The sequence below is a fragment of the Salarias fasciatus genome, chromosome 15 (genome assembly GCF_902148845.1).
Source record: "Salarias fasciatus chromosome 15, fSalaFa1.1, whole genome shotgun sequence".
Classification (NCBI taxonomy): domain Eukaryota; kingdom Metazoa; phylum Chordata; class Actinopteri; order Blenniiformes; family Blenniidae; genus Salarias; species Salarias fasciatus.
Window position 1 is genome coordinate 2,618,440 of NC_043759.1, and position 22,017 is coordinate 2,640,456.

A 22,017-nucleotide genomic window follows, 5' to 3' on the forward strand; every position below is an offset into this window, starting at 1 on the left:
AGCTGCACTGGACGCCCATATATGGTCATGTTGGGGACGCTCAGCCAGATTGGGAGAGAGCAAAAAAAACCCATCTTCTCTGTGGGAAACAACTGCTCCCTGGTCCATTCCAGTTGGGCTACAGTGAGTAAAAATGATCACGTTTGATAGGAAAGTTAGTTGTCTTTCAGTTGGTGAGGCTTTCAGAGCAGTCAGACTTTTAGTTTGGACCGTAGAGGCCTCAGTTTGTGAGAAGCGCGAGATTTTTCCCCATCTGGCTCCATTATAACTGAGAGCAAAAAAGGCAGAGCGCACACCTTTTCTTTCTCGTGAAAACAGACATATATCTTGAAATTTTCCCCACATATGTTACATCATCTTGTTCGGAAGGATCATGTGACGCTTCACGTGTGCTCGGTTTGTTGAAAGGAGTCACGGTTTAGCCACACTTGACACTTGTTCAAGATGCTAGAAATGGATGATTTTTTTTTTCATCTTTTCCCATTATAACGGATGAGGGCCGGAGCAAGGCAGGATTTCAAACTTCCAACTTTCAGGGCTAATAAAATCCACACCGTGTGACTTTTGACAAAGTTGTTCTCAACTTTTCTAGAGAAAGTTGTCCTGTATCATTTCGCATTTCTCTGATGTCACTACGAAAAAAGGTCTCGGAAGAGATAATTTTTTTGTGTGGAGTGATTTTGATCAAAATTTTACTTTGAAAGGGAAGTCGCAGACTTCCCGTTAGATTTAGGTCACGGGTTTCAGCGCATGAATTTTAGATCTCAATGAGACGAAACCGTGAACATTGGTTTGATCTCTCTACGACATTCCGTAGCAGCCATTTTAGTGTATCTAAGGCTACGTTCACACTGCAGGGCTTAACGCTCAATTCAGATTTTTTTTGTGAAATCCGATTTTTTTGCGAGTTTGTTCACATTTACAATAAAATGCGACTTGTATGTGATCTCCCGTCTGAACGGAATATAACCCAAAAGAGTCCCGCATGCGCGGAAGAGGACATAACGGCGTCACGCAGCAGCGCGCTTCAGTGTTTGCGGAACTCACAAACAACATGCAGAATCTGCAGCTTTTCAAGCGTCGATGATTTATTTAAGAACTGATCAAACACGCATTCTTACAATTGAACATTGAGCAATCGTTTGAGCGCAGCGCTTCTAATCAGCCGCGTCGAGCTCCTTCTGTGTGTGTGTGTGTGTGTGTGTGTGTGTGTGTGTGTGTGTGTGTGTGTGTGTGTGTGTGTGTGTGAGAGAGAGAGAGAGAGAGAGAGAGAGAGAGAGTGGGAGAGAGAGAGAGAGAGCCCATGTGGATATTATTATTAATTTTCCTCCCCGTTGTCCTGGCGCTGCAGAATTTAGCGAATGAGAAGGAAGAGAGCCAAGTTTTTGGCCATGGCGTTTTGTGGGGCAGCAACATCCGTCCAGAGAGACGCAGCCAGGAGTGGTGGGACAGTGAGGCTTTAATGAGTTCAATAATAATTTCCGGATGAAAGAACTCCCTTAATGTACGTCTGCGAGCGCCTTTTTTTAACACTCACGGTAAGACACACGTCTTCGGCGCCCCATATCGTGACGTGCAGGTCGGATAAATACGACCTGGCCGTTCAGACTGAAGTCGCATGGCAAAAGATCAGATACGTATCGGATTTAGGACCACATGTCCAAGTGGCCTGGGTCGCATTTGAAAAAAATCGGATCTGTGTCGTTCAGACTGTCATGAAAAGATCCGATACAGGTCGCATAGGGGCAAAACAAATCGGATTTAGGTCACTTCAGCCTGCAGTCTGAACATAGCCTAGGCAGCACTAGAGAGGACCATTTGGCACCAATGGGGTTAATTTTTCCATTTTATAAACGTTTCCACCAGTCGGGATGTGCGTGTCAAATTGCCAGAGTTTTCGTGCATGTTTAGGGGATCAAATTTGGGGTCAAACTCCGGTCAGGAGAATAAGAAACAAACAGAAGAGGAACAATAGAGGCCTTTGCCCTCCGGGGCTCGGTCCCTAACTCCAAAGAAAAATGTTGAGGCTCACCTTCAATGCAGAGACTGTGTCAGCTAGAGGTGTCCCCGACTAAGAATTTCCATAGTCGAATCTGATTCGTCCGATTCTGCCAATAGTCGACTGATAGTCGAATCTATCATCTTGTTTGGCGGAGCGGGGGGAGTCGCGGGGGCCGCGGAGCATGCCTACACAGGGCGTCGGAGCAGCGCAGCACAGTGCAGAGCGGTGCTGGTACATGGAGCGTCGGCGCGCCTATGCCTACAGCCAGCCAAGATTGCACTAAGAATAATAAAAAAATAAATAAAAATAAATAAATTAAAAAAAGCAGTGCAGCCAGGTAAAACAACACTTTTTTTTTTCCCTACACACTGAAACAGACTGGAACAAAGTGTCGTAACTCTAAACATCAAACAAATGAAGTATAGTTCAAATGACCAGAACCAAACCCTCTTCTAACAAACGGGCTAAAGCATGTCATTTATTTGTATCTATAATCTCTGCAGATAAGCTCACATTTTTTGGCTAAACAGTTTCTCACATTATCTGCTGAAATTAAATGAAAGGCTTAATTGCACTGTGTCGGTCCGTTTCGCAGCGCAACATCCATGCAAAAACAAACACTAAATTAAATAGAATTAGCCTTTTAGATGAATAAAAATAATAATATAATAATAACCTAAAATATTACAATTAAACGAAATAAAAGTCAGCATTAAAAATGAGAATTGAGTAACAGAACCGTCTTTTATTCGCCCAATTATCTGGCTACTGACCCGTTTAAGGTGGAAAGCCATGTTGTTGTGAAGTGATATGAAAGGACACAATCTGCATTTGACTTTTTTTGGATCATCTTTGACTTGGTCTGAAGTTCTGTTTTTTTTCCTGACATTTTGAGCCTTTTAAAGTTCAGCCAAATCACCACCAAGATGCTGCTCTGTGACGGAGCTCTGCGCAAAATCGGATTGTGCCACCCACCTTGGTGGTTCATTCACAAACACTAAATAGATAGAATATTGAATAAAACTACAAGTTAAGTAAAATTTTCCACAGTATATTTGATAGGCTAACATGTATATCAAATAGGCTTTATATCATGTTTATTTGGAAAAAACAAGCAATTCTATGTAAAATCAGTCATTCAGCACCCCCATACAGCTGTGGTGGAATGGTCCTCGTTTAATAACCACATTTTTTCGATGCTTCGACTGCGTGATTGGTAGTCGAATCAGGCCCCTTCGAACGAATCGTCGAATCGTCGACTATCTGAGGACACCCCTAGTGTCAGCCTCCCTGACTGAAACTGGATGCTAGTTCCACATGATAACTGAAAGCTCTGCCTCCTGTTCTACTTTTAGAGAGCCTAATAACCTCCAGGAGGCCAGCAATCTGAGAACTAAGTGTTCTGCTGATCAATGAGGGACTAACAGCTCTTTAAGATATGATAGAGTCTGGTTTTTAAGAGCTTCACGCTAAAAGAAGGATTTTACATTCTATTCTCGATTTAACAGGGAACCAATGAAGAGAAGCTAATATTAGAGCGATGTGATCTTCTTCTGGTTCCGGTCAGAACTTTCACTGTGGACTTTTTCAGCAGTTGTTGGGACGCTTATAATAGGGAATCACAATAGTCTACCCTGGAAGTAACAAATCCATGGATTAGTTCATCACTTTCACTCTGAGTCAACATGTTTCTGATTTTACAGACTTTTGAGGTGAAAACAAGCTTGGAAACCTGTTTGATGAGGAAGCTGAAGCTAAATCCTGCCAAAGATAACTCCCAGGTTCCTCACAGTGTTACTGGAGGTCAAAGAAACAACATCCTTTAAGTCATGTCTAGATATTTTCTCTCTCACATGTTTTGGGTCAAATATAAAGCCGAGTTCAGGAGAAGAAAACTGCAGCTCATCTGGGCTTCTGTGTCTTGAAGACAAGCTTCTCGTTTCACAAACTGATCAGTATCATGGATTAATAGCTCCTGAAAGTGTAAACAAAGATGATCCATAGATTGTGGAGGGAGTAGTGTTGTTTGCAGTAAAGAGTGTTGAACCGAGCCTCGGTGCTGCTGTTGTGATCACAGACTTTTCTCCTGTGGCTTTGTTTCAGAGACATGATGCGACTTTCAGGTGGAGCAGCGGTTTGCCCATATGCCTCACATCCTGCAGACTCCAGTGAGAGTCCAGTCCTTTTCTGCATGGAGTTTGCACGTTCTCCCTGTTCCTGCATTGACCTGCTTCCTCCGGCAATCCAAATACTTGTTTTTTTTATTTGCTGACCTCCTGAAGGTCAACATGTATCAAAAGACCCTCAACGATATTGAGACTTGTGTACTAACTGAAATAACAAAACATTCTCTCATTTATATTGAAATTAGGGTATTTTTTGGCCTCCTTCTCATCTCTGGACTCTGTGTGTTTGGTTTGTTGTGTACTTTGTATCTGTGTGGCAGAGTGGAAGAGAACCAGCCTCTGACATGTGATATAAGGGTTCATGTCGTGACGCCACATGGGGCTTAGTCTGGGATGTCCTGATCAGAATAAATGGCCCCCAATGTTTTTATCATATTTCTTTTTGGAATTCAGCTTCATCAGATGGTTTTTTCACCTTCCTTTTCTTTGAGATAGCTTGTTCGCTGCTGTGAAGCTGAAGCTGCTGCAGTGGAACTCTTAGATGGGCCTTTACAGCAAACTGCTTCAGGAAATAGATCGTATGTTTTTAATCAAAGATGCAGACTTCATCCCGATCTGGTCAGGACATCCCTGACATTGGCTCATGGCAATTCATTTGTTTTGTGATGGAGTACCATTGTAGTATTGTAGTGGTATTGTATTGTATTATTGTAGCTTCCTGATTCATGTTGTCATTTTACTGTACTTTCATTTACAGTAACTGCAAACTCAACTTTTCTGAAATGTTGCTACTGCGTATGCAAGAGTCATTGGATGAAAACACCGTTTGCCTCCAGCATCATGACTCCCAGTTCATAGTCTCCTGGACTTGGTAGTTTTGTAGTTGAGTCACCCAAACAGGCAATTTCACTTGGTGGTCTGTCCATATGAATGTCTTTATACTCACCATTGTCAATGTTTATAAGGTATTGTTCTCTGTGTGTGGTTTCATGATAAAAACAACAAACAGCAGCCACTGGTGGTCTGGCATGCCAACTGCACCATTTTCAGCCCTTCTGCCATTTCATGGGAACAGAAATCATTTTCAAAATGTGACCATGGAATCACAAAACTTTCCTGAAATAAAAATGCAAAACAAATAATTTTCATTGTAAACGTGGTGTAAAAGGGGCCTTATCTGATCTGCCAGTATAGTCAATGTATTCCTCTGAATTTTAACTGTTGTATTTACATATTGTTCTGAATCTATTCAGCCTTTGAAACCATATTTTCTTCGTGCTATTCGAGATTTTCTGTCTGCAGCAGGGATCCTCTGTTGGATTTCCTAATAAAAGAATGATTGGTTCATTGATTTTTGAGCGGTGTGTTTGGGTCCACGTCAGACATGACACAGATTTCTTTTAAATAGTTCAGTATTTGCTTCGAAAAAAATAAGAAATATAGTGGCTTTCCTCCTGACAAGTTAGAGGACGGTGCTTTGCTTAGATTAGCAACTAAAGCAAAATGATTGCTTTCACATTTTCTTGTAGTGCCAGATGCTCCCGCTGGTTTTCTTTATGGCGAAACGTGTCCCATTGACTTCCTGTAAATCCACATTTAATAATCATTCTGTCACTATAGTGTACGGACTGTATTCTGAATGCCTCTCTTTCATTTTAAAGACGCATGGTCAGATGTGATTTCTGTCTTCCACCAGTCGTTTCAGGATCAGCTGATTCATGAAGCAGATTAATCTTTATATTAAACCGTAATTTAAAGGCGCTATCCGTGATTTTAATTTAACCACGACGAGAAAAATGCTTTTTACATCATGTACTACGGAGTCCATGCTATATTTATGTGAAAAAAAAAAAAATCACACACTGATCAGCGTGTTTTGGATATCTGGCCCCGCAAAGCGCTGCCTGAGGATTTAGCGATACGACCTCTCTGCTCCACTGGCAGCAGCAGGGGAGGGGGGAGGGGGGGGGGGGGTTGAGGCCGTCTTCAGCTGTGCACGACACCTGTAAACAGACCAGCATGGAAGCCGAAGGAGCAACAAGCTACTTTCTGCATTGAACATGTAGTGACAAGGTAACATATGGTTTACCTGTGGAGGGTTTATTTCTTTCTGGGAGAGGATGAAATCAGTCGGAGCCAAAGTCCAGCAGAAATGATGTCTTTTATTACAAGATGCGCAGTCTTGGCAGCAAAATCACACCACAGTGCCTGCAGGTGAAAAGCCCACGCTTCTCCAGTTCATCTCCATTTTATACTTTTCTCTGAGACTTTCGTTATTACACCAGTTACTAGGAAAGAAGAACATCTACAGAAAACGATCCCTTAAAAGGTGACCTGTCTACTACTAAGAGGAACCTCAGTTACTAAAAAGGAAGTTGCTAAGAAAAAGGAACACCAACCGAAAGCATCAACAATGTAGAAAAACATTGCATTTTACCCTTCACCTGAGACGAAGGGAATTTATTTTGAACAAAAAACAGTCGAAGTGGCTTCTGCTGTGTTTCCTCCGGAGGATTGTGCACGTGTATGGGATGTGCATGTAGCGTCGTGCACGCTGAGTGGGAGCAGAGCGGAGGGGGGAGTCGGAGGGTTTTCTCAATGTGAGGAACCAGTCAGAGAGCTCGGGGGCGGAGCCAACATTTCAAACTTTGGTTGTCCTGGATGAAGTTAGCCTCAAGTTGGTTGAAACCGGTTGAAAGTTCGTCAAGTTTATCCAGTGGCGGACCGTGCATTTCACACTAAGACCTTCAGAACAGATACGCCTGAACCAATCCACCTCTCAATAACTATTTTATGTCTATAAAAAACATCTTATTATATAGATATGCATATAAATTGTTGCACAGCAGATAGATACTTGTGCAGCCAGAACAAATGCCTTTGCTGTGTTTGCTGAAGTGCACAATTCTCCTACTACATCTGTGCACATACAATGAGCATCAACAGCAATATTATTTAGGAAAAGAGGAACATTTTACTCACCAAAATCCCGATTATTTGTAAACAAAATCCATCCTCCTTTCCTTCCTCAAAAAGAGTTAAATTGCTCTGTCATATAGGTTATCTGTGCGTTTCAGCTCCATCAGCAGATCCTTCTCCATTGCCATGAAAGCCAGGGCTGAAAGTCCAGCTTGCCCTTTCTGGCATAAGTTTTAATTCTCTTCAGGTCTTCTTCTTCTTCTTCTTCTTCTTCTTCTTCTTCTTCTTCTTCTTCTTCTTCTTCTTCCTCTTTGGAATAATTGCATGGCGACCAACAACTTAGGTGCATACCGCCACCTACTGTGTCCCTTGGTGAATGTGAATCAGAAGGCCTGGGCACGCTGTTGTTAGTGGATAGATAGATAGATAGATAGATAGATAGATAGATAGATACTTTATTGATCCCAAAGGGAAATTTAAAAGGAGGCCTGCTAGAAGGCGCTGAGTCACCAACTCGAAATCTGATTGGTTGAAGCAACTGTCTGTTTGACACTTTGCTTTGTTTACCGACGTTTAACAGAGCCGACTGTAATCTTGACCAATCCAATGAACGTCTCTCCTCGCCTCTGAACTCACTGCAGGCAGAAGCACAATGCAATTTCACCTCACCATCACCACGGACCAGGACAGCAGCAGCAGCTGCAGGCGGTCAAAACTTCTCCCAGGAGGAAACTCTAGTAACCGATCTTGAAACCCCGCATAATAAATATCCCTGATGAAGATATCAGCTGTCAGTTGGCAGCTGACATCAACGCCCAGAGGAACATGGAATGAAAGGTCTGTTCCATGAAGGTTCAGGGTGTTGCCGCCTGAAAGCCAAACTTTTCTCAAACAAAAAGGATGCTTTCGGGTCTCAATCATGAGAAATTCTCCTGATTAAGGCTCATCCAGTTGAATTATTTAAGGTAAATGTTGTTGAGCAACAGAGTCGACCTACCAACCCAGAAAGCTTCAGAGCAAAGCATCAAACTTTTCTCACAGAGTTGTGGTCTTTCACATTTTCTCTCATGCAGAAGGTCACACTTCTTATCAGCTGCTTTAACATTTTTCACACTGCTAAAGGTGTGAACGTTGACCAGAAGCTAAATTAAGTCAAGCGAAGATGAGGAAGTGACATCAGTCAACGGCAAGAAGTGGACAGATCATCTTTAAACTCAGAGTTAGAAAACAACTCCAGTGAGACGACGCCTGAACTCAGACCAGTGGAAATGTTTCTATTTCACCTCTTTGTGCTTCAGTCTGCAGGTAAGTACTCAGATTACTGGAAAATATCTTTATTTATTGCTTTATTTTCTCTCCACCATGTCCATGTTATGGAGCACAAACATCTTACTGACAAACAGAAAGACTCACACTTCAACCAAAAGAGGAAGAACTCCTTTCAAAAAGGCACCCAATTTACAAATAGTTCTCTTGTTTGTGAACTGAAATTAACAAATCATCTTGTACATGGAGGGTTTTTTCTATAATGTGTAACAAAATATTTTTCTCTTAAAGCAGTTATTCCTCCATTTTTACTGACGTGCAGTTCGTCACCCACAGAATTAGCTTTACATAGATTACAGATTTGTAGTTTTCTTTCCAGTCTTTCATACCAACTAATGAACTTTGGAATCCTTGTATTATTTGTCCTAAAGTTTCAGATGTCCTGCCTGTACCTAGCATTTACACAAAGTAGATATTTCTCTCAATTATAATTTTCCTTTATCTCTGCGTAAAAGTCACAAGAAGTAATTTCTCTCATTTCTCTTTGCCACCTCTGGATGTGTTGATCTTTCAGTATTCATTTAACAGTCCCCGGTACCCGATCATCCTTTTTTTTTAACAGTAATACCAACGTGGAACCTGCCCAGTTCCCCGTACATCATATTGTTGCAGGTGTTTGTTTTTAGTCTTACTTTAAAAAGCTCAGGTGCAGTCTTTCAAGTAAATCGATATTTTCAAATCCCCACAGTTCACAGGCATACAGCAGAACTGGGGAAACCAGTTTGTCTAAGAGATCTAAAATGACCTCTAGTGACACATCATGTTTTCTGCCCTTTGCCAGGACAGCGAACATTGCTCTGTTAGCTGCATCATGCAACTCTTTAATAGCTGGCTTGAATGACCCATGATGTTTAAATGTAACTCCTAAATCTGGGGTTCTCAATTAGAAATGTGAAAAATCCAGAAAATAAGTTTTGAGGAAGTCATAGGTCCACAGTGAGCCAGGCCCAATAAAATAAGTGTTCCTTTGATTTTTGTGAGCAGTATATTTGAAACAAGACACAACCTCTAGCTGAGTTCCATTACACATAAAATTACATTCATTAGCATTACCCTTCCTGTGGCCGAATACTGAAATTTTAGTTTTTTCATGATTCATCTTTAACTTCCATTTATTACAATATTCACTCATGTAGTTTATGGCGGTTTGTAGACCGGTCTTTGTCATGGACAGAACAGTTGTGTCGTCTGCATATATCAGGACCAACAACTTCATATAAAAAGACTTATGGCACGATCTTCAGTTTCAATTGGTTGACATCCTCTCTGCAGCAGGTAGGATTCCAGATAAACAAGGCAAAGAGCAGTGGAGATAAAGTTTCACCTTGTCTTACTCCCTTCAGACTCACAAAAAATTCAGATTTAGTTCCATTAATATAAACACAGGACTTGATATTTTATACATGTTTTTAACCACCTCCAAGAATTTACCCCTGATAGTGGCTAGGGAGAGTTTCTGCCACAAAGCCTCACGCCAAACACTGTCAAAGGCCTGACTATAGTCAATGAAAGCAACAAATAGTCTTTTCTTTTTAAAACAGTGCAGGTCAATCAGCTGTTTGAGAAGAAATATGTGATCCACAGTTGAGTTTTTTTTCTAAAGCCTGCTTGGTTTTCAAACAGATAGACTTTTCGTCACAGAACTTACAGAGCCTCTCTTTTACGACATTTGTAAATAATTTACCAAGACAGCTGAGCAGCTGATCCCCCTGTAACTGCTAGTGTCCCTCTCATCTCCTTTGTTCTTCTTCATGGGAACAATGAGGCCCAGCAGCCAGTCCTCAGAGACGATCCCAGAGTCTAGGATCTTGTTAAACAAGACAATGTAAATGGGCATAAATATCTCAGCTGTATTCTTAATATACTTATTCATCACTTTATTCCTGCTGCCTCTCCAGTTTTTAACTTTGTTATTGCTTTACATATTTCGGCCTCATTAAGCGACTGTTCAGGATTCTATCCTAAGATGTATCTTCTATAAGGTTTTTGTTGAAGTCATGCTGTGACTGTAAATCCTCGTCTGAATCTTTGAAGTGCTCTGTGAACGCTTCAATAGAAAGAGGACAGTGTTCAGTTTTTTAGATTCATTCTGTTTCCTCCAAAAGAAGTTTAGGGTTTTTTTTATTTGAGACTTGATAGGTCTGATAAATTTTCTTAAGTAGTCTCTTTTAGCTTTTCACATTGTTCTCTGATATTCTTTGCATTCATGCTTTACCTGCTCACATCTCAAACACCACTTCAGTTTTCACTGCTGATGTTTTTCAGGAGACCAACATGTTTTGATTCAATCTGCTCAGTTTCAGTCAGAAAACTCAAAAAACCCTCAGTTTTGTAGAAGTAACTGAGAATCAGTCCTCCACTAGTTATTAGTTACTTCTTCCAAAAGTAGTGGAGTTACTTTACAAACTGGAATGAATGAAAAGTTACTGATCGGTTGATAAAGCATTTCTTCAATTAGAAGAGTAAGAGGCATGGAACAGTTTTAAATAAAGTTTGGACCTGTTCTCAGACTACATTTGGACCTGTTACAACACAAGTTTAGACTGAGTTTACTTTAAGAAATAAACGAAAACTGTTTCACAACAGGACCTGATGTAATCTGTTACAGTTACTCTCTGTTTCTTTGGGAAATAATGACGTTACTGAACTATAAAATGCAGATAAAAAGTTGTGAGAGTCTCAGTAGTGATTGTTACATGAGTATAAGTTACCTACAGTTTCTTTTTACAGAACAAATTGAGTTTTTCTGCTGAGTTTTCTTCTTTTTCCTCAGCAGTGGCTGCAGTTGTCCAGAGAGCAGGAGAGGACGTCACTCTGACCTGTGAACATGTGCTGGAGGGTCAGCGGGACTGTAATGGAACAACGTGGAGATATTCTAAATCTGGAAACACTCTCGTAGTAGCGCTGGTTGAACTTGGGAAGATGAAAGAGAACCATGAAATAGAATCAGACAGACTGAAATTTACAGCTGATTGTTCTCTGAAGATAAAGAAAGTCACAGTTCAGGATGTTGGTCTTTATAACTGTCAGCAATACAAATCAGACGGTTCAGAGAATTACATTCTAGTTAACTGGTCTGACAAGCATCTGTCTGTAGCAACCAGTGAGTATTTATCAGCTGTTAGAACCTTCACTATCGCTGTGATCACAGAAATTGAGCTAATTTGCCTCATTTGTGTTGTTTTTCTTTCAGTCGTGACTGAACAGGAAGTCGATGACGAGGAGACACTGAAATGCTTCGTGACGTCTTTCATGAGAAGCTGTGAACTGGAAGTGAAGTGGAAGATCAAAGATCAAGATATTGATGAAGAAAACAGAGACATAAAGACAGGATATAATAGATGTTCTGCCACTGTGACTCTTAAAAAGTCACATTATCTTCACCTACAATCACACTTCCTGAGCTGTGAAGTGACTGACAGCAGAACAGGAGAAAAGCTTCGTTTCAGTCCTCGACCCTCAGGTGAGCCCAGTCAGAAACAGAGAATAGAATAGAATAGAATAGACTTTATTGTCATTGCACGGGGGGGGGGGGGGGGGGGGTACAATGAAATTACATGGGAGCTCATATAAAGCTACAATTCACCTCGATTAAAAAGTCAAGGACATGAAAACTTAGGAAAAACATCAGGGACAGAAACCAACACAGAACAGAAAACAACACAGACATTAGGTAACAACAGAAAAAAATACAAGGGCAAGTATAATTTGCATAAGCGCATCCACAAGATGCAAGAGTAATAAATAACAGTGTAACAGAGTGGTGATCATGCTACATGAGGCACAAGCTCTTAAAGTGCGAGGAGATAGTTGGGTGATTCAGTCCATGGGGGGGTTATGGGAGACTGTTCATAAGTGAGTGTGCGTTTCTGTATCCGTGGGTGTTTGCAATGACTCAAATCAACAGACGAAAAAGCAAACATTTATTAGATGGATGTTGGTTGAAAACAAGGCTTGATTTAAAAATGAGGACTGAATCTCAGTAATTGTTTATATGATTTAATTGTTATGCACGGTGGGCAGTGGTTAGCGCTCTTGCCTCACAGCAAGAAGGTCCTGGGTTGAAATACCGGCCGGGGCTCGGGGCCTTTCTGTGTGGAGTTTGCATGTTCTCCCCGTGTGTGCGTGGGTTCCCTCTGGGTACTCCGGCTTCCTCCCACGTTCCAAAAACATGCATGTCAGGTTAATTGGTCACCCTAAATTGCCCCTAGGTGTGAATGTGTGAGTGAATGGTTGTTTGTCTCTATATGTCAGCCCTGCAACAGGCTGGCGACCTGTCCAGGGTGGACCCCACAGCAGCTGGGATTGGCTCCAGTCCCCCGCCACCCCGAAAGGGAGAAGCGGTAGAAAATGAATGAATTTAACTGTTTTGTGTATTTGTTATCCAGTAGACACAGAATCAACAGTAAAACCAGAAACCTTCTCAAAGTCGACCACAACTGGAACCAGTGGAGCTTCAGCAGATCCACAAGGTAACGACTCCTGACTCTGATCAGAATGTTTAAAGAGCAAAACCAGGCTGAGACCTGCAGAGGTTCAGATCCAGTCCAGATCCCTGTTGGAGCTCCAGGAGGAGTTTCAGACGAGGAGGAGCAGCTCAGCAGCTCCACTTCTTCTCTGTTTTCACCAGTTGTAAAGAAAGACGTTTTCCAGTCAGACTGTTGAAGCCATGTCTTGATTCTCTCTGCAGGTCTGAGCAGAAATCTGGCCGTCTCTCTGGGATTAGCAGCACTTGTCATTTGTGTTGTGACGGTTAACATGTGGGCCAGAATTAAAGGTGAGTCTCAGGTCAACAAGTTGCTCCAGTTTTTTACTGTTGATTCAATCTTCAATTGACTTTTTCTTTGTTTTCAGAACAACAGATTCAACGAGATGGAACCACAGTGAGTATAAAGCTGAGCTCTACATGTTTCTGTCTACAGAGAAAGAATCTTTCCTTCACATCTCTGTCATGTTGGATTTGTTGTTCAGTGACGTTCAGAGAGATCAGAAACATTTGGATGGTTAAAGTGTAGCTGGAGCCCAGTCTCACTCCAGACTGTGTAACAGCTCCGTTGGTCCACAGGACATATTGTAGACATGTCAGGAAAGATGTGTTTGATCGTCCCAGTCTGTCCTCTGGACACATCTTCAGGTCAGACTGCCGTCTCTCTGCCTGCTCCCATGACAAACATGGTGGACATCTGTTCTGTTTTCGGTGGAAAATGCTCACAGTATCTTGAAATACAGCATTTTAAGACAACAAAGAAGAGGTTTAATAAAAAAAACAGCTGATCCATTGACCTGACGAGACAACCTGGACCCGGTGTGTGCAGGAGGTTTACCTAACCCAGCGCTGTTTGCAGACTCGGCGTGAAGAAGACGAGGCTGCAGTGACGTACGAGAACCTGGGAGAGCCGTCTGTTTCTGTCCGACTCCACTGAGCGACAACACCAGTCCACTGCTGCTGAGTCAGCACTTTCACTGTTTTCTCTAAATTCAGGATGTTGTTTTAAATGGAGCTGTTCTCTTAATTATCTTCAGTTTTTCTTCTGTTTCTGCTTGTATCTGTTTATGAGTGACGTTGGACACGAACAAATAAATCTCATCACACTGCCTCTAATAAACAGGAGCTTAGTGAAATCGCAACTTTTTTTCTTTATTCATTTCAGACACGTTGAGAACACTTACAAAACACATCTACATAATAGATGGAGAAGAAAAATATTGATGTAATTTCATGTACCACTCTACCACAGTGTACGATCACTTTGCTCTACAGGAATCTGCTCAGTTTGATTCAAACTCTGCGCCAAGCCAAGTTCCAGCTCGAGCCTGACTGTTTTTTTCTTTTTCTCCCTGTAATAAACATTTCGTCCTGCAGGGGGAGACATCACACCAGTGAGTCCAGCATCGTTTCATGCAAAAGAAAACTGCCTGTGACTTATTTCTTCTTCTAAGATGCTGTTATCACTGTTATAACCTCGACTTCCTGGGAAAAAAAGGACTTTTTCAGAAATGATTGAATAATTTTATTCATCCCAGAAGGAAAACTCTCTTAGCAGTAGAGGCTGCTGTCACATGTCAGGTGGTAAATCCGTCCACTGGGAGCAGTTTGGGGTTCAGAGTCTTGCTCAAGGACTCTTCAACAGAAAGTAGGATTTTTTTTCCAAATATGCAGGGTTATGTGGAAATGTTTCCAGTGAAAAGGCTGGACTGGGAGTCATGACACTCTATGATGGAGACGGCATGATTTCGAAATGTTTCACCTTGGATGCATTTGCAAATTGCAATTTGCAAAATGTTGCATCTTCATTGGCTCCAAGCACCCTTGACATTTTAGTGCAAAAAGCAATTAATTTTTCAACTATTTTTTATTTTGAAAAAATTACCAAAAATACTATTTTTAAAAAATCAGCCATTTTAAATGATCATTTAATGTGTTTTGGTCAGATCAACAGTTGCACTGAGCGGCTGACAGGATCCCATTTGTTGCCGATATATCACTTGTTGACGCCTCCCCGCATCCCGCTCTGACCAATCAGAGCGCACCACCCGCTCCTTGTACAGTGAAAGCCGCTGTTGGTCCCGCCCCTCTTTGTTAGCTCCGCCAATGAGGAGGCGGCGTGCGCGAGCCGCTGCCGCGGATCCGAGCAGCGGGTGACAGAGGAGAGCAGCGGCTCTCCGCCTTCGTGGCCGTTTCAGCGTCCGTTTCTCACGATGTGAGCGAGCGAAGCAGGATTTATTTCACCCTCAGCGGCTCCGGATGGAGAGAGGAGGCGGCTGACCGCGGGACCCGGGAGGCGGCTGAAGGAGAGAGTGTGCAGCGGGAGGTGGAACCGCCGCAGTGCCGTGAGAGGAGCGCTGCGCTACACCGGATGTTTCCGATTACCTTCAAAATAAAACACCGCAGCTGGATTTCCATTCAGTTCTTCTTCTTCCCGTCGATTAAACTCTTAAATATGCAGCAGATACTGTTAAGGCCTCAGTATACTTCCCCGTCGCCGCTACGTCGTTCCTACGACGTAGACGTCGTAGCCCTACGACGGGCTACGTCGGGCTACGTCGGGGCTTGACGTGCGCCTCCCGAAAATTGTGACTTCGCGTCGTTTCGACGCGTGGTGACGTGAACGTCGAGGGCTGTGATTGGTCCGCTTTCGCGTTGTTTATAGAATAAAGTAGAACTCACCCGAAATGCTTTTCTGATCCGAACAGTGCTTCGGGAGAAATTGAGATCCAAAATTGAGCGGCGCACATCCCTATACTGTTAGCAGTGTTAGCACTGTTAGCAGACGGGGCTACGTGTATAGCCGCTCCAAAAACGGCTTTAATCATCCAAAAGCTCATTAGTTTCACCAATATTTCATCACGGTCTGCTCAGCCTCTCCTCCACCACAGCCCGGTGTCACCAGATATGTCATATATGCAGATATATGTTCGGTAAATGCACGCGTGTCTAGATACGTACGTCTAGAAATCTATGTCTATAGATCTATGTCTAGGTAAAGCCGGAGCTACGGAAGCCGCATTGTTGTTGTGACTGCTAGCGGCTTGGCAGAGGAGGGCGTTCCCTTGACGCAGAAGCAAGATATGTTCAGTAGCGGCGTAGGGTTGCCGGCGTAGGAACGCCGTGGCGGCGACGGGGGAGTATACTGAGGCCTTTATCGGAGTATCCTGCTTCGCCCTGACAGTGATTTCTGCCCTCTCTTATTTCCGCGGCTTCACGCCGTTTGACGGACGCGTTGTTTTATTTTGAAGCGGAACGGGCCGCAGCGCGTGCCGTCGAGGCGGCGGCTTTACACCCGTGAAAAAGGGGGGTGAAGTTACAAAGCCTCGAGCCACAACAAGACTTCCCAGCAGGACCCGGACTCCTCCTCGGGGGCATGAACGGGACCGGAGCCTGCTCGACTCCGGCGCCGGTGAAGCGGAGAGCTCGGCCGGTGAGGTGAGGAATCGAACCGGACGCTGAATACTGGGAAGTTGTGTCAACTCTGCCCGGCTGCCTGCGTGTGGGTCCTTCCATCTTTGCACCATGACAATATATATGCTTCTGTACACATCAACATTGTTTGATAGAATATTATCTATACAGAAGACAAATGTAACCATGCAGTGTGTTTTCAGTCTGTACGTCTTCTGACCATTTGAATTTCGTTCTGATTCTGGAAATCCAAAAGCCAATTTTCATTTCCCATTTTGACGTTGATAGATTAAAGAGAAGACAACTCGTCTCCTGTTTCTCGTCTCATCTCGCAAGACTAAGCTAACCTGTGACACTGCCGCCAGGCAGCAGCCATCTTTGATCACCCCTGTTTTCAATAAACTTGTTGTTTAATAAACTGGTCTGGTTTTGATCTTCACTCCTTAAAGTCTTGGGGCTCTATTTTTGCAGACCACATGAAAGTGCAGTGCAGACCAGGTGTGCCATGCTTGCGCCCCGGCATGTCCATAACATTTTGCAAGTTTGTGAAGAGCACAGTCTGGCAGAGCGCAGTGCACCCATGTACCCGTCCCTCCCACCAGCGCAACTGGCAAACAGGGAGGAGAGAAGCTGTGAAACACAGCCGACTGTAGTCTTCACCAATCAAATGAACGTCTCTCCTCGCGTTTGAACTCATTGCAGGCAGAAGCACAAAGCAATTTCACCTCACCATCACCATGGACCAAGGCAGCAGCAGCAGCTGCAGGCGGTCAAAACTTCTTCCAGGAGGAAACTCGAGTAACTGATCTTTAAACCCCGCATAATAAAATTGAGTGGTGTGGACAGATCACAACATGAATAAATTGTAATGGCAGTGAAGTCATAAGCACCTCTGCTGTGTTGGAGGATACACTTGTATGACTGCTACTGGCAGGATGAAGTAAAGGAACAGTAATGTGTTAGACCGCAATGTGTTATACCGGGTGCATCAAGTAAAGTGTGACCGTTTGTTTTTACAGAACAAATAGTTTTTGGTGTTGAGTTTTCTTCTTCTTCCTCACCAGTGGCTGCAGTTGTTCAGAGAGCAGGAGAGGACGTCACTCTGACCTGTCAACATGAGCTGGAGGGTCAACAGGACTGTAATGAGAGAACGTGGAGATATTCTAAACCTGGAAGTTCTGCCATATTAGAGCTGGTTAAACTTGGGAAAATTCAAGAGAGCAATGAAATAGGACCAGACAGACTGAGAGTTACAGCTGATTGTTCTCTGATGATGAAGAAAGTCACAGTTCAGGATGTTGGTCTTTATTACTGTCAACAACACAAATCAGACAGTTCAAAGAACCACATTCTAGTTCACCTGTCTGTCATGGATCTGTCTGTAGCAACCAGTGAGTATTTATAAGATGTTTGAACATTCAGTATTATTGTGATCACAGAAAAAAGGCTCATTTGTCTCATTTGTATTTTTCTTTGAGTAGTGACTGAACAGGAAGTCGATGACGAGGAGACACTCAAATGCTCCGTGACGTCTTCAGAGGAAAAGTGTGAACAGGAAGTGAAGTGGAAGATCAAAGATCAAGATATTGATGAAGTCAACAATCAGATAAAGACAGAAAAGAATGAATGTTCTGCCACTGTGACTCTTAAAAAGTCACATTATCTTCACCCACAAACACACTTCCTGAGCTGTGAAGTGACTGAAAGGAGAACCGGAGAAAAGTTTTGTTTCAGTCCTCGACCCTCAGGTGAGCCCAGTCAGAAACAGAGACTCAAATCAACAGAAGAAAAAACAAATATTTATTTGATGGATGTTGGTTGAAAACAAGGCTTGATTTAAAAATGAGGACTGAATCTCAGTAATTGTTTATATGATTTAACTGTTTTGTATATTTTTTGTCCAGGAGGCACAAATTCAACAGTAAAACCAGAAACCTTGTCAAAGTCGACCACAACTGGAACCAGTGGAGCTTCAGCAGATCCACAAGGTAACGACTCCTGACTCTGATCAGAATGTTTAAAGAGCAAAACCAGGCTGAGACCTGCAGAGGTTCAGATCCAGTCCAGATCCCTGTTGGAGCTCCAGGAGGAGTTTCAGACGAGGAGGAGCAGCTCAGCAGCTCCACTTCTTCTCTGTTTTCACCAGTTGTAAAGAAAGACGTTTTCCAGTCAGACTGTTGAAGCCTTGTCTTGATTCTCTCTGCAGGTCTGAGCAGAAATCTGGCCGTCTCTCTGGGATTAGCAGCACTTGTCATTTGTGTTGTGACGGTTAACATGTGGGCCAGAATTAAAGGTGAGTCTCAGGTCAACAAGTTGCTCCAGTTATTTATTTTTGATTCAATCTTCAGTTGACTTTTTCTTCATTTTTAGAAAAACAAATTCGAAGAGATGGAACCACAGTGAGTATAAAGCTGAGTTCTACATGTTTCTGTCTGCAGAGAAAGAATCTTTCCTTCACATCTCTGTCATGTTGGATTTGTTGTTCAATGACGTTCAGAGAGATCAGAAACATTTGGATGGTTAAAGTGTAGCTGGAGCCCAGTCTCACTCCAGACTGTGTAACAGCTCCGTTGGTCCACAGGACATATTGTAGACATGTCAGGAAAGATGTGTGTTTGATCGTCCCAGTCTGTCCTCTGGACACATCTTCAGTTCAGACTGCCGTCTCTCTGCCTGCTCCCATGACAAACATGGTGGACATCTCTTCTATGTTCGGTGGAAAATGCTCACAGTATCTTGAAATACAGCATTTTAAGACAACAAAGAAGAGGTTTAATAAAAAACAGCTGATCCATTGACCTGACAAGACAACCTGGACCCGGTGTGTGCAGGAGGTTTACCTAACCCAGCGCTGTTTGCAGACTCGGCGTGAAGAAGACGAGGCTGCAGTGACGTACGAGAACCTGGGAGAGCCGTCTGTTTCTGTCCGACTCCACTGAGCGACAACGCCAGTCCACTGCTGCTGAATCAGCACTTTCACTGTTTTCTCTAAATTCAGGATGTTGTTTTAAATGAAGCTGTTCTCTTAATTATCTTCCGTTTTTCTTCTGTTTCTACTTGTATCAGTTTATGAGTGACGTTGGACACGAACAAATAAATCATCACACTGCCTCTAATAAACAGGAGCTTAGTGAAATCACTTTTTTTTTCTTTATTCATTTCAGACACGTTGAGAACACTTACAAAACACATCTACATAATAGATGGAGAAGAAAAATATTGATGTAATTTCATGTACCACTCTACCACAGTGTACGATCACTTTGCTCTACAGGAATCTGCTCAGTTTGATTCAAACTCTGCACCAAGCCAAGTTCCAGCTCGAGCCTGTCTTTTTCTTTTTCTCCCTGTAATAAACATTTCGTCCTGCAGGGGGAGACATCACACAAGTGAGTCCAGCATCGTTTCATGCAAAAGAAAACTGCCTGTGACTTATTTCTTCTTCTAAGATGCTGTTATCACTGTTACAACCTCCACTTCCTGGGAGAAAAAGGACTTTTTCAGAAATGATTGAATAATTTTATTCATCCCAGAAAGAAAAATGTCTTAGCAGTAGAGGCTGCTGTCACATGTCAGGTGGTAAATCTGTCCACTGGGAGCAGTTTGGGGTTCAGAGTCTTGCTCAAGGACACTTCAACAGAAAGCAGGATGTTTTTGTTTTTTTTTCCAAATATCTAGGGGTATGTGGAAGTTATTCTTTTTTTTTTTTAAATTGAACTGAATCTTGAATCCATGCTTGTTAAAGGAAATGTTTCCAGGGAAAAGGCTGGACATTTCAGTGCAAAATGAATACATTTCTAAAGATTTACAGCTATTTGTTATTATTTTGAAAATTTGACCAAATACTATTAAAAAAAACAGCCGTTTTAAATGATCATTTAATGTGTTTTGGTCAGATCAACAGTTGCACTGAGCGGCTGACAGGATCCCATTTGTTGCCGATATATCACTTGTTGACGCCTCCCCGCATCCCGCTCTGACCAATCAGAGCGCACCACCCGCTCCTTGTACGGTGAAAGCCGCTGTTGGTCCCGCCCCTCTTTGTTAGCTCCGCCAATGAGGAGGCGGCGTGCGCGAGCCGCTGCCGCGGATCCGAGCAGCGGGTGACAGAGGAGAGCAGCGGCTCTCCGCCTTCGCGGCCGTTTCAGCGTCCGTTTCTCACGATGTGAGCGAGCGAAGCAGGATTTATTTCACCCTCAGCGGCTCCGGATGGAGAGAGGAGGCGGCTGACCGCGGGACCCGGGAGGCGGCTGAAGGAGAGAGTGTGCAGCGGGAGGTGGAACCGCCGCAGTGCCGTGAGAGGAGCGCTGCGCTACACCGGATGTTTCCGATTACCTTCAAAATAAAACACCGCAGCTGGATTTCCATTCAGTTCTTCTTCTTCCCGTCGATTAAACTCTTAAATATGCAGCAGATACTGTTAAGGCCTCAGTATACTTCCCCGTCGCCGCTACGTCGTTCCTACGACGTAGACGTCGTAGCCCTACGACGGGCTACGTCGGGCTACGTCGGGGCTTGACGTGCGCCTCCCGAAAATTGTGACTTCGCGTCGTTTCGACGCGTGGTGACGTGAACGTCGAGGGCTGTGATTGGTCCGCTTTCGCGTTGTTTATAGAATAAAGTAGAACTCACCCGAAATGCTTTTCTGATCCGAACAGTGCTTCGGGAGAAATTGAGATCCAAAATTGAGCGGCGCACATCCCTATACTGTTAGCAGTGTTAGCACTGTTAGCAGACGGGGCTACGTGTATAGCCGCTCCAAAAACGGCTTTAATCATCCAAAAGCTCATTAGTTTCACCAATATTTCATCACGGTCTGCTCAGCCTCTCCTCCACCACAGCCCGGTGTCACCAGATATGTCATATATGCAGATATATGTTCGGTAAATGCACGCGTGTCTAGATACGTACGTCTAGAAATCTATGTCTATAGATCTATGTCTAGGTAAAGCCGGAGCTACGGAAGCCGCATTGTTGTTGTGACTGCTAGCGGCTTGGCAGAGGAGGGCGTTCCCTTGACGCAGAAGCAAGATATGTTCAGTAGCGGCGTAGGGTTGCCGGCGTAGGAACGCCGTGGCGGCGACGGGGGAGTATACTGAGGCCTTTATCGGAGTATCCTGCTTCGCCCTGACAGTGATTTCTGCCCTCTCTTATTTCCGCGGCTTCACGCCGTTTGACGGACGCGTTGTTTTATTTTGAAGCGGAACGGGCCGCAGCGCGTGCCGTCGAGGCGGCGGCTTTACACCCGTGAAAAAGGGGGGTGAAGTTACAAAGCCTCGAGCCACAACAAGACTTCCCAGCAGGACCCGGACTCCTCCTCGGGGGCATGAACGGGACCGGAGCCTGCTCGACTCCGGCGCCGGTGAAGCGGAGAGCTCGGCCGGTGAGGTGAGGAATCGAACCGGACGCTGAATACTGGGAAGTTGTGTCAACTCTGCCCGGCTGCCTGCGTGTGGGTCCTTCCATCTTTGCACCATGACAATATATATGCTTCTGTACACATCAACATTGTTTGATAGAATATTATCTATACAGAAGACAAATGTAACCATGCAGTGTGTTTTCAGTCTGTACGTCTTCTGACCATTTGAATTTCGTTCTGATTCTGGAAATCCAAAAGCCAATTTTCATTTCCCATTTTGACGTTGATAGATTAAAGAGAAGACAACTCGTCTCCTGTTTCTCATCTCATCTCGCAAGACTAAGCTAACCTGTGACACTGCCGCCAGGCAGCAGCCATCTTT

The 22,017-nt window shown here is 43.5% G+C and overlaps 2 protein-coding genes across 2 annotated transcripts in view; both read left to right on the forward strand.

Annotated features, from left to right (window-relative positions):
* Positions 1–5,473, forward strand: part of LOC115402421 (GTPase IMAP family member 8-like) — a 34,839-nt gene extending 29,366 nt beyond the window's left edge. Inside the window, exon 7 of the mRNA XM_030110955.1 lies at positions 4,106–5,473. The gene's annotated coding sequence lies outside the window, so the exon portion shown is untranslated. The remainder of the gene's footprint in view (positions 1–4,105) is intronic.
* Positions 5,474–8,246: 2,773 nt separating this feature from the next.
* LOC115402442 (uncharacterized) overlaps positions 8,247–22,017 on the forward strand; it is a 34,516-nt gene continuing 20,745 nt past the window's right edge. Inside the window, exons 1-3 of the mRNA XM_030111006.1 lie at positions 8,247–8,352; positions 11,147–11,476; positions 11,567–11,836. Coding sequence (XP_029966866.1) covers positions 8,316–8,352; positions 11,147–11,476; positions 11,567–11,836 — 637 coding nt within the window. The 5' untranslated portion in view covers positions 8,247–8,315. The remainder of the gene's footprint in view (positions 8,353–11,146; positions 11,477–11,566; positions 11,837–22,017) is intronic.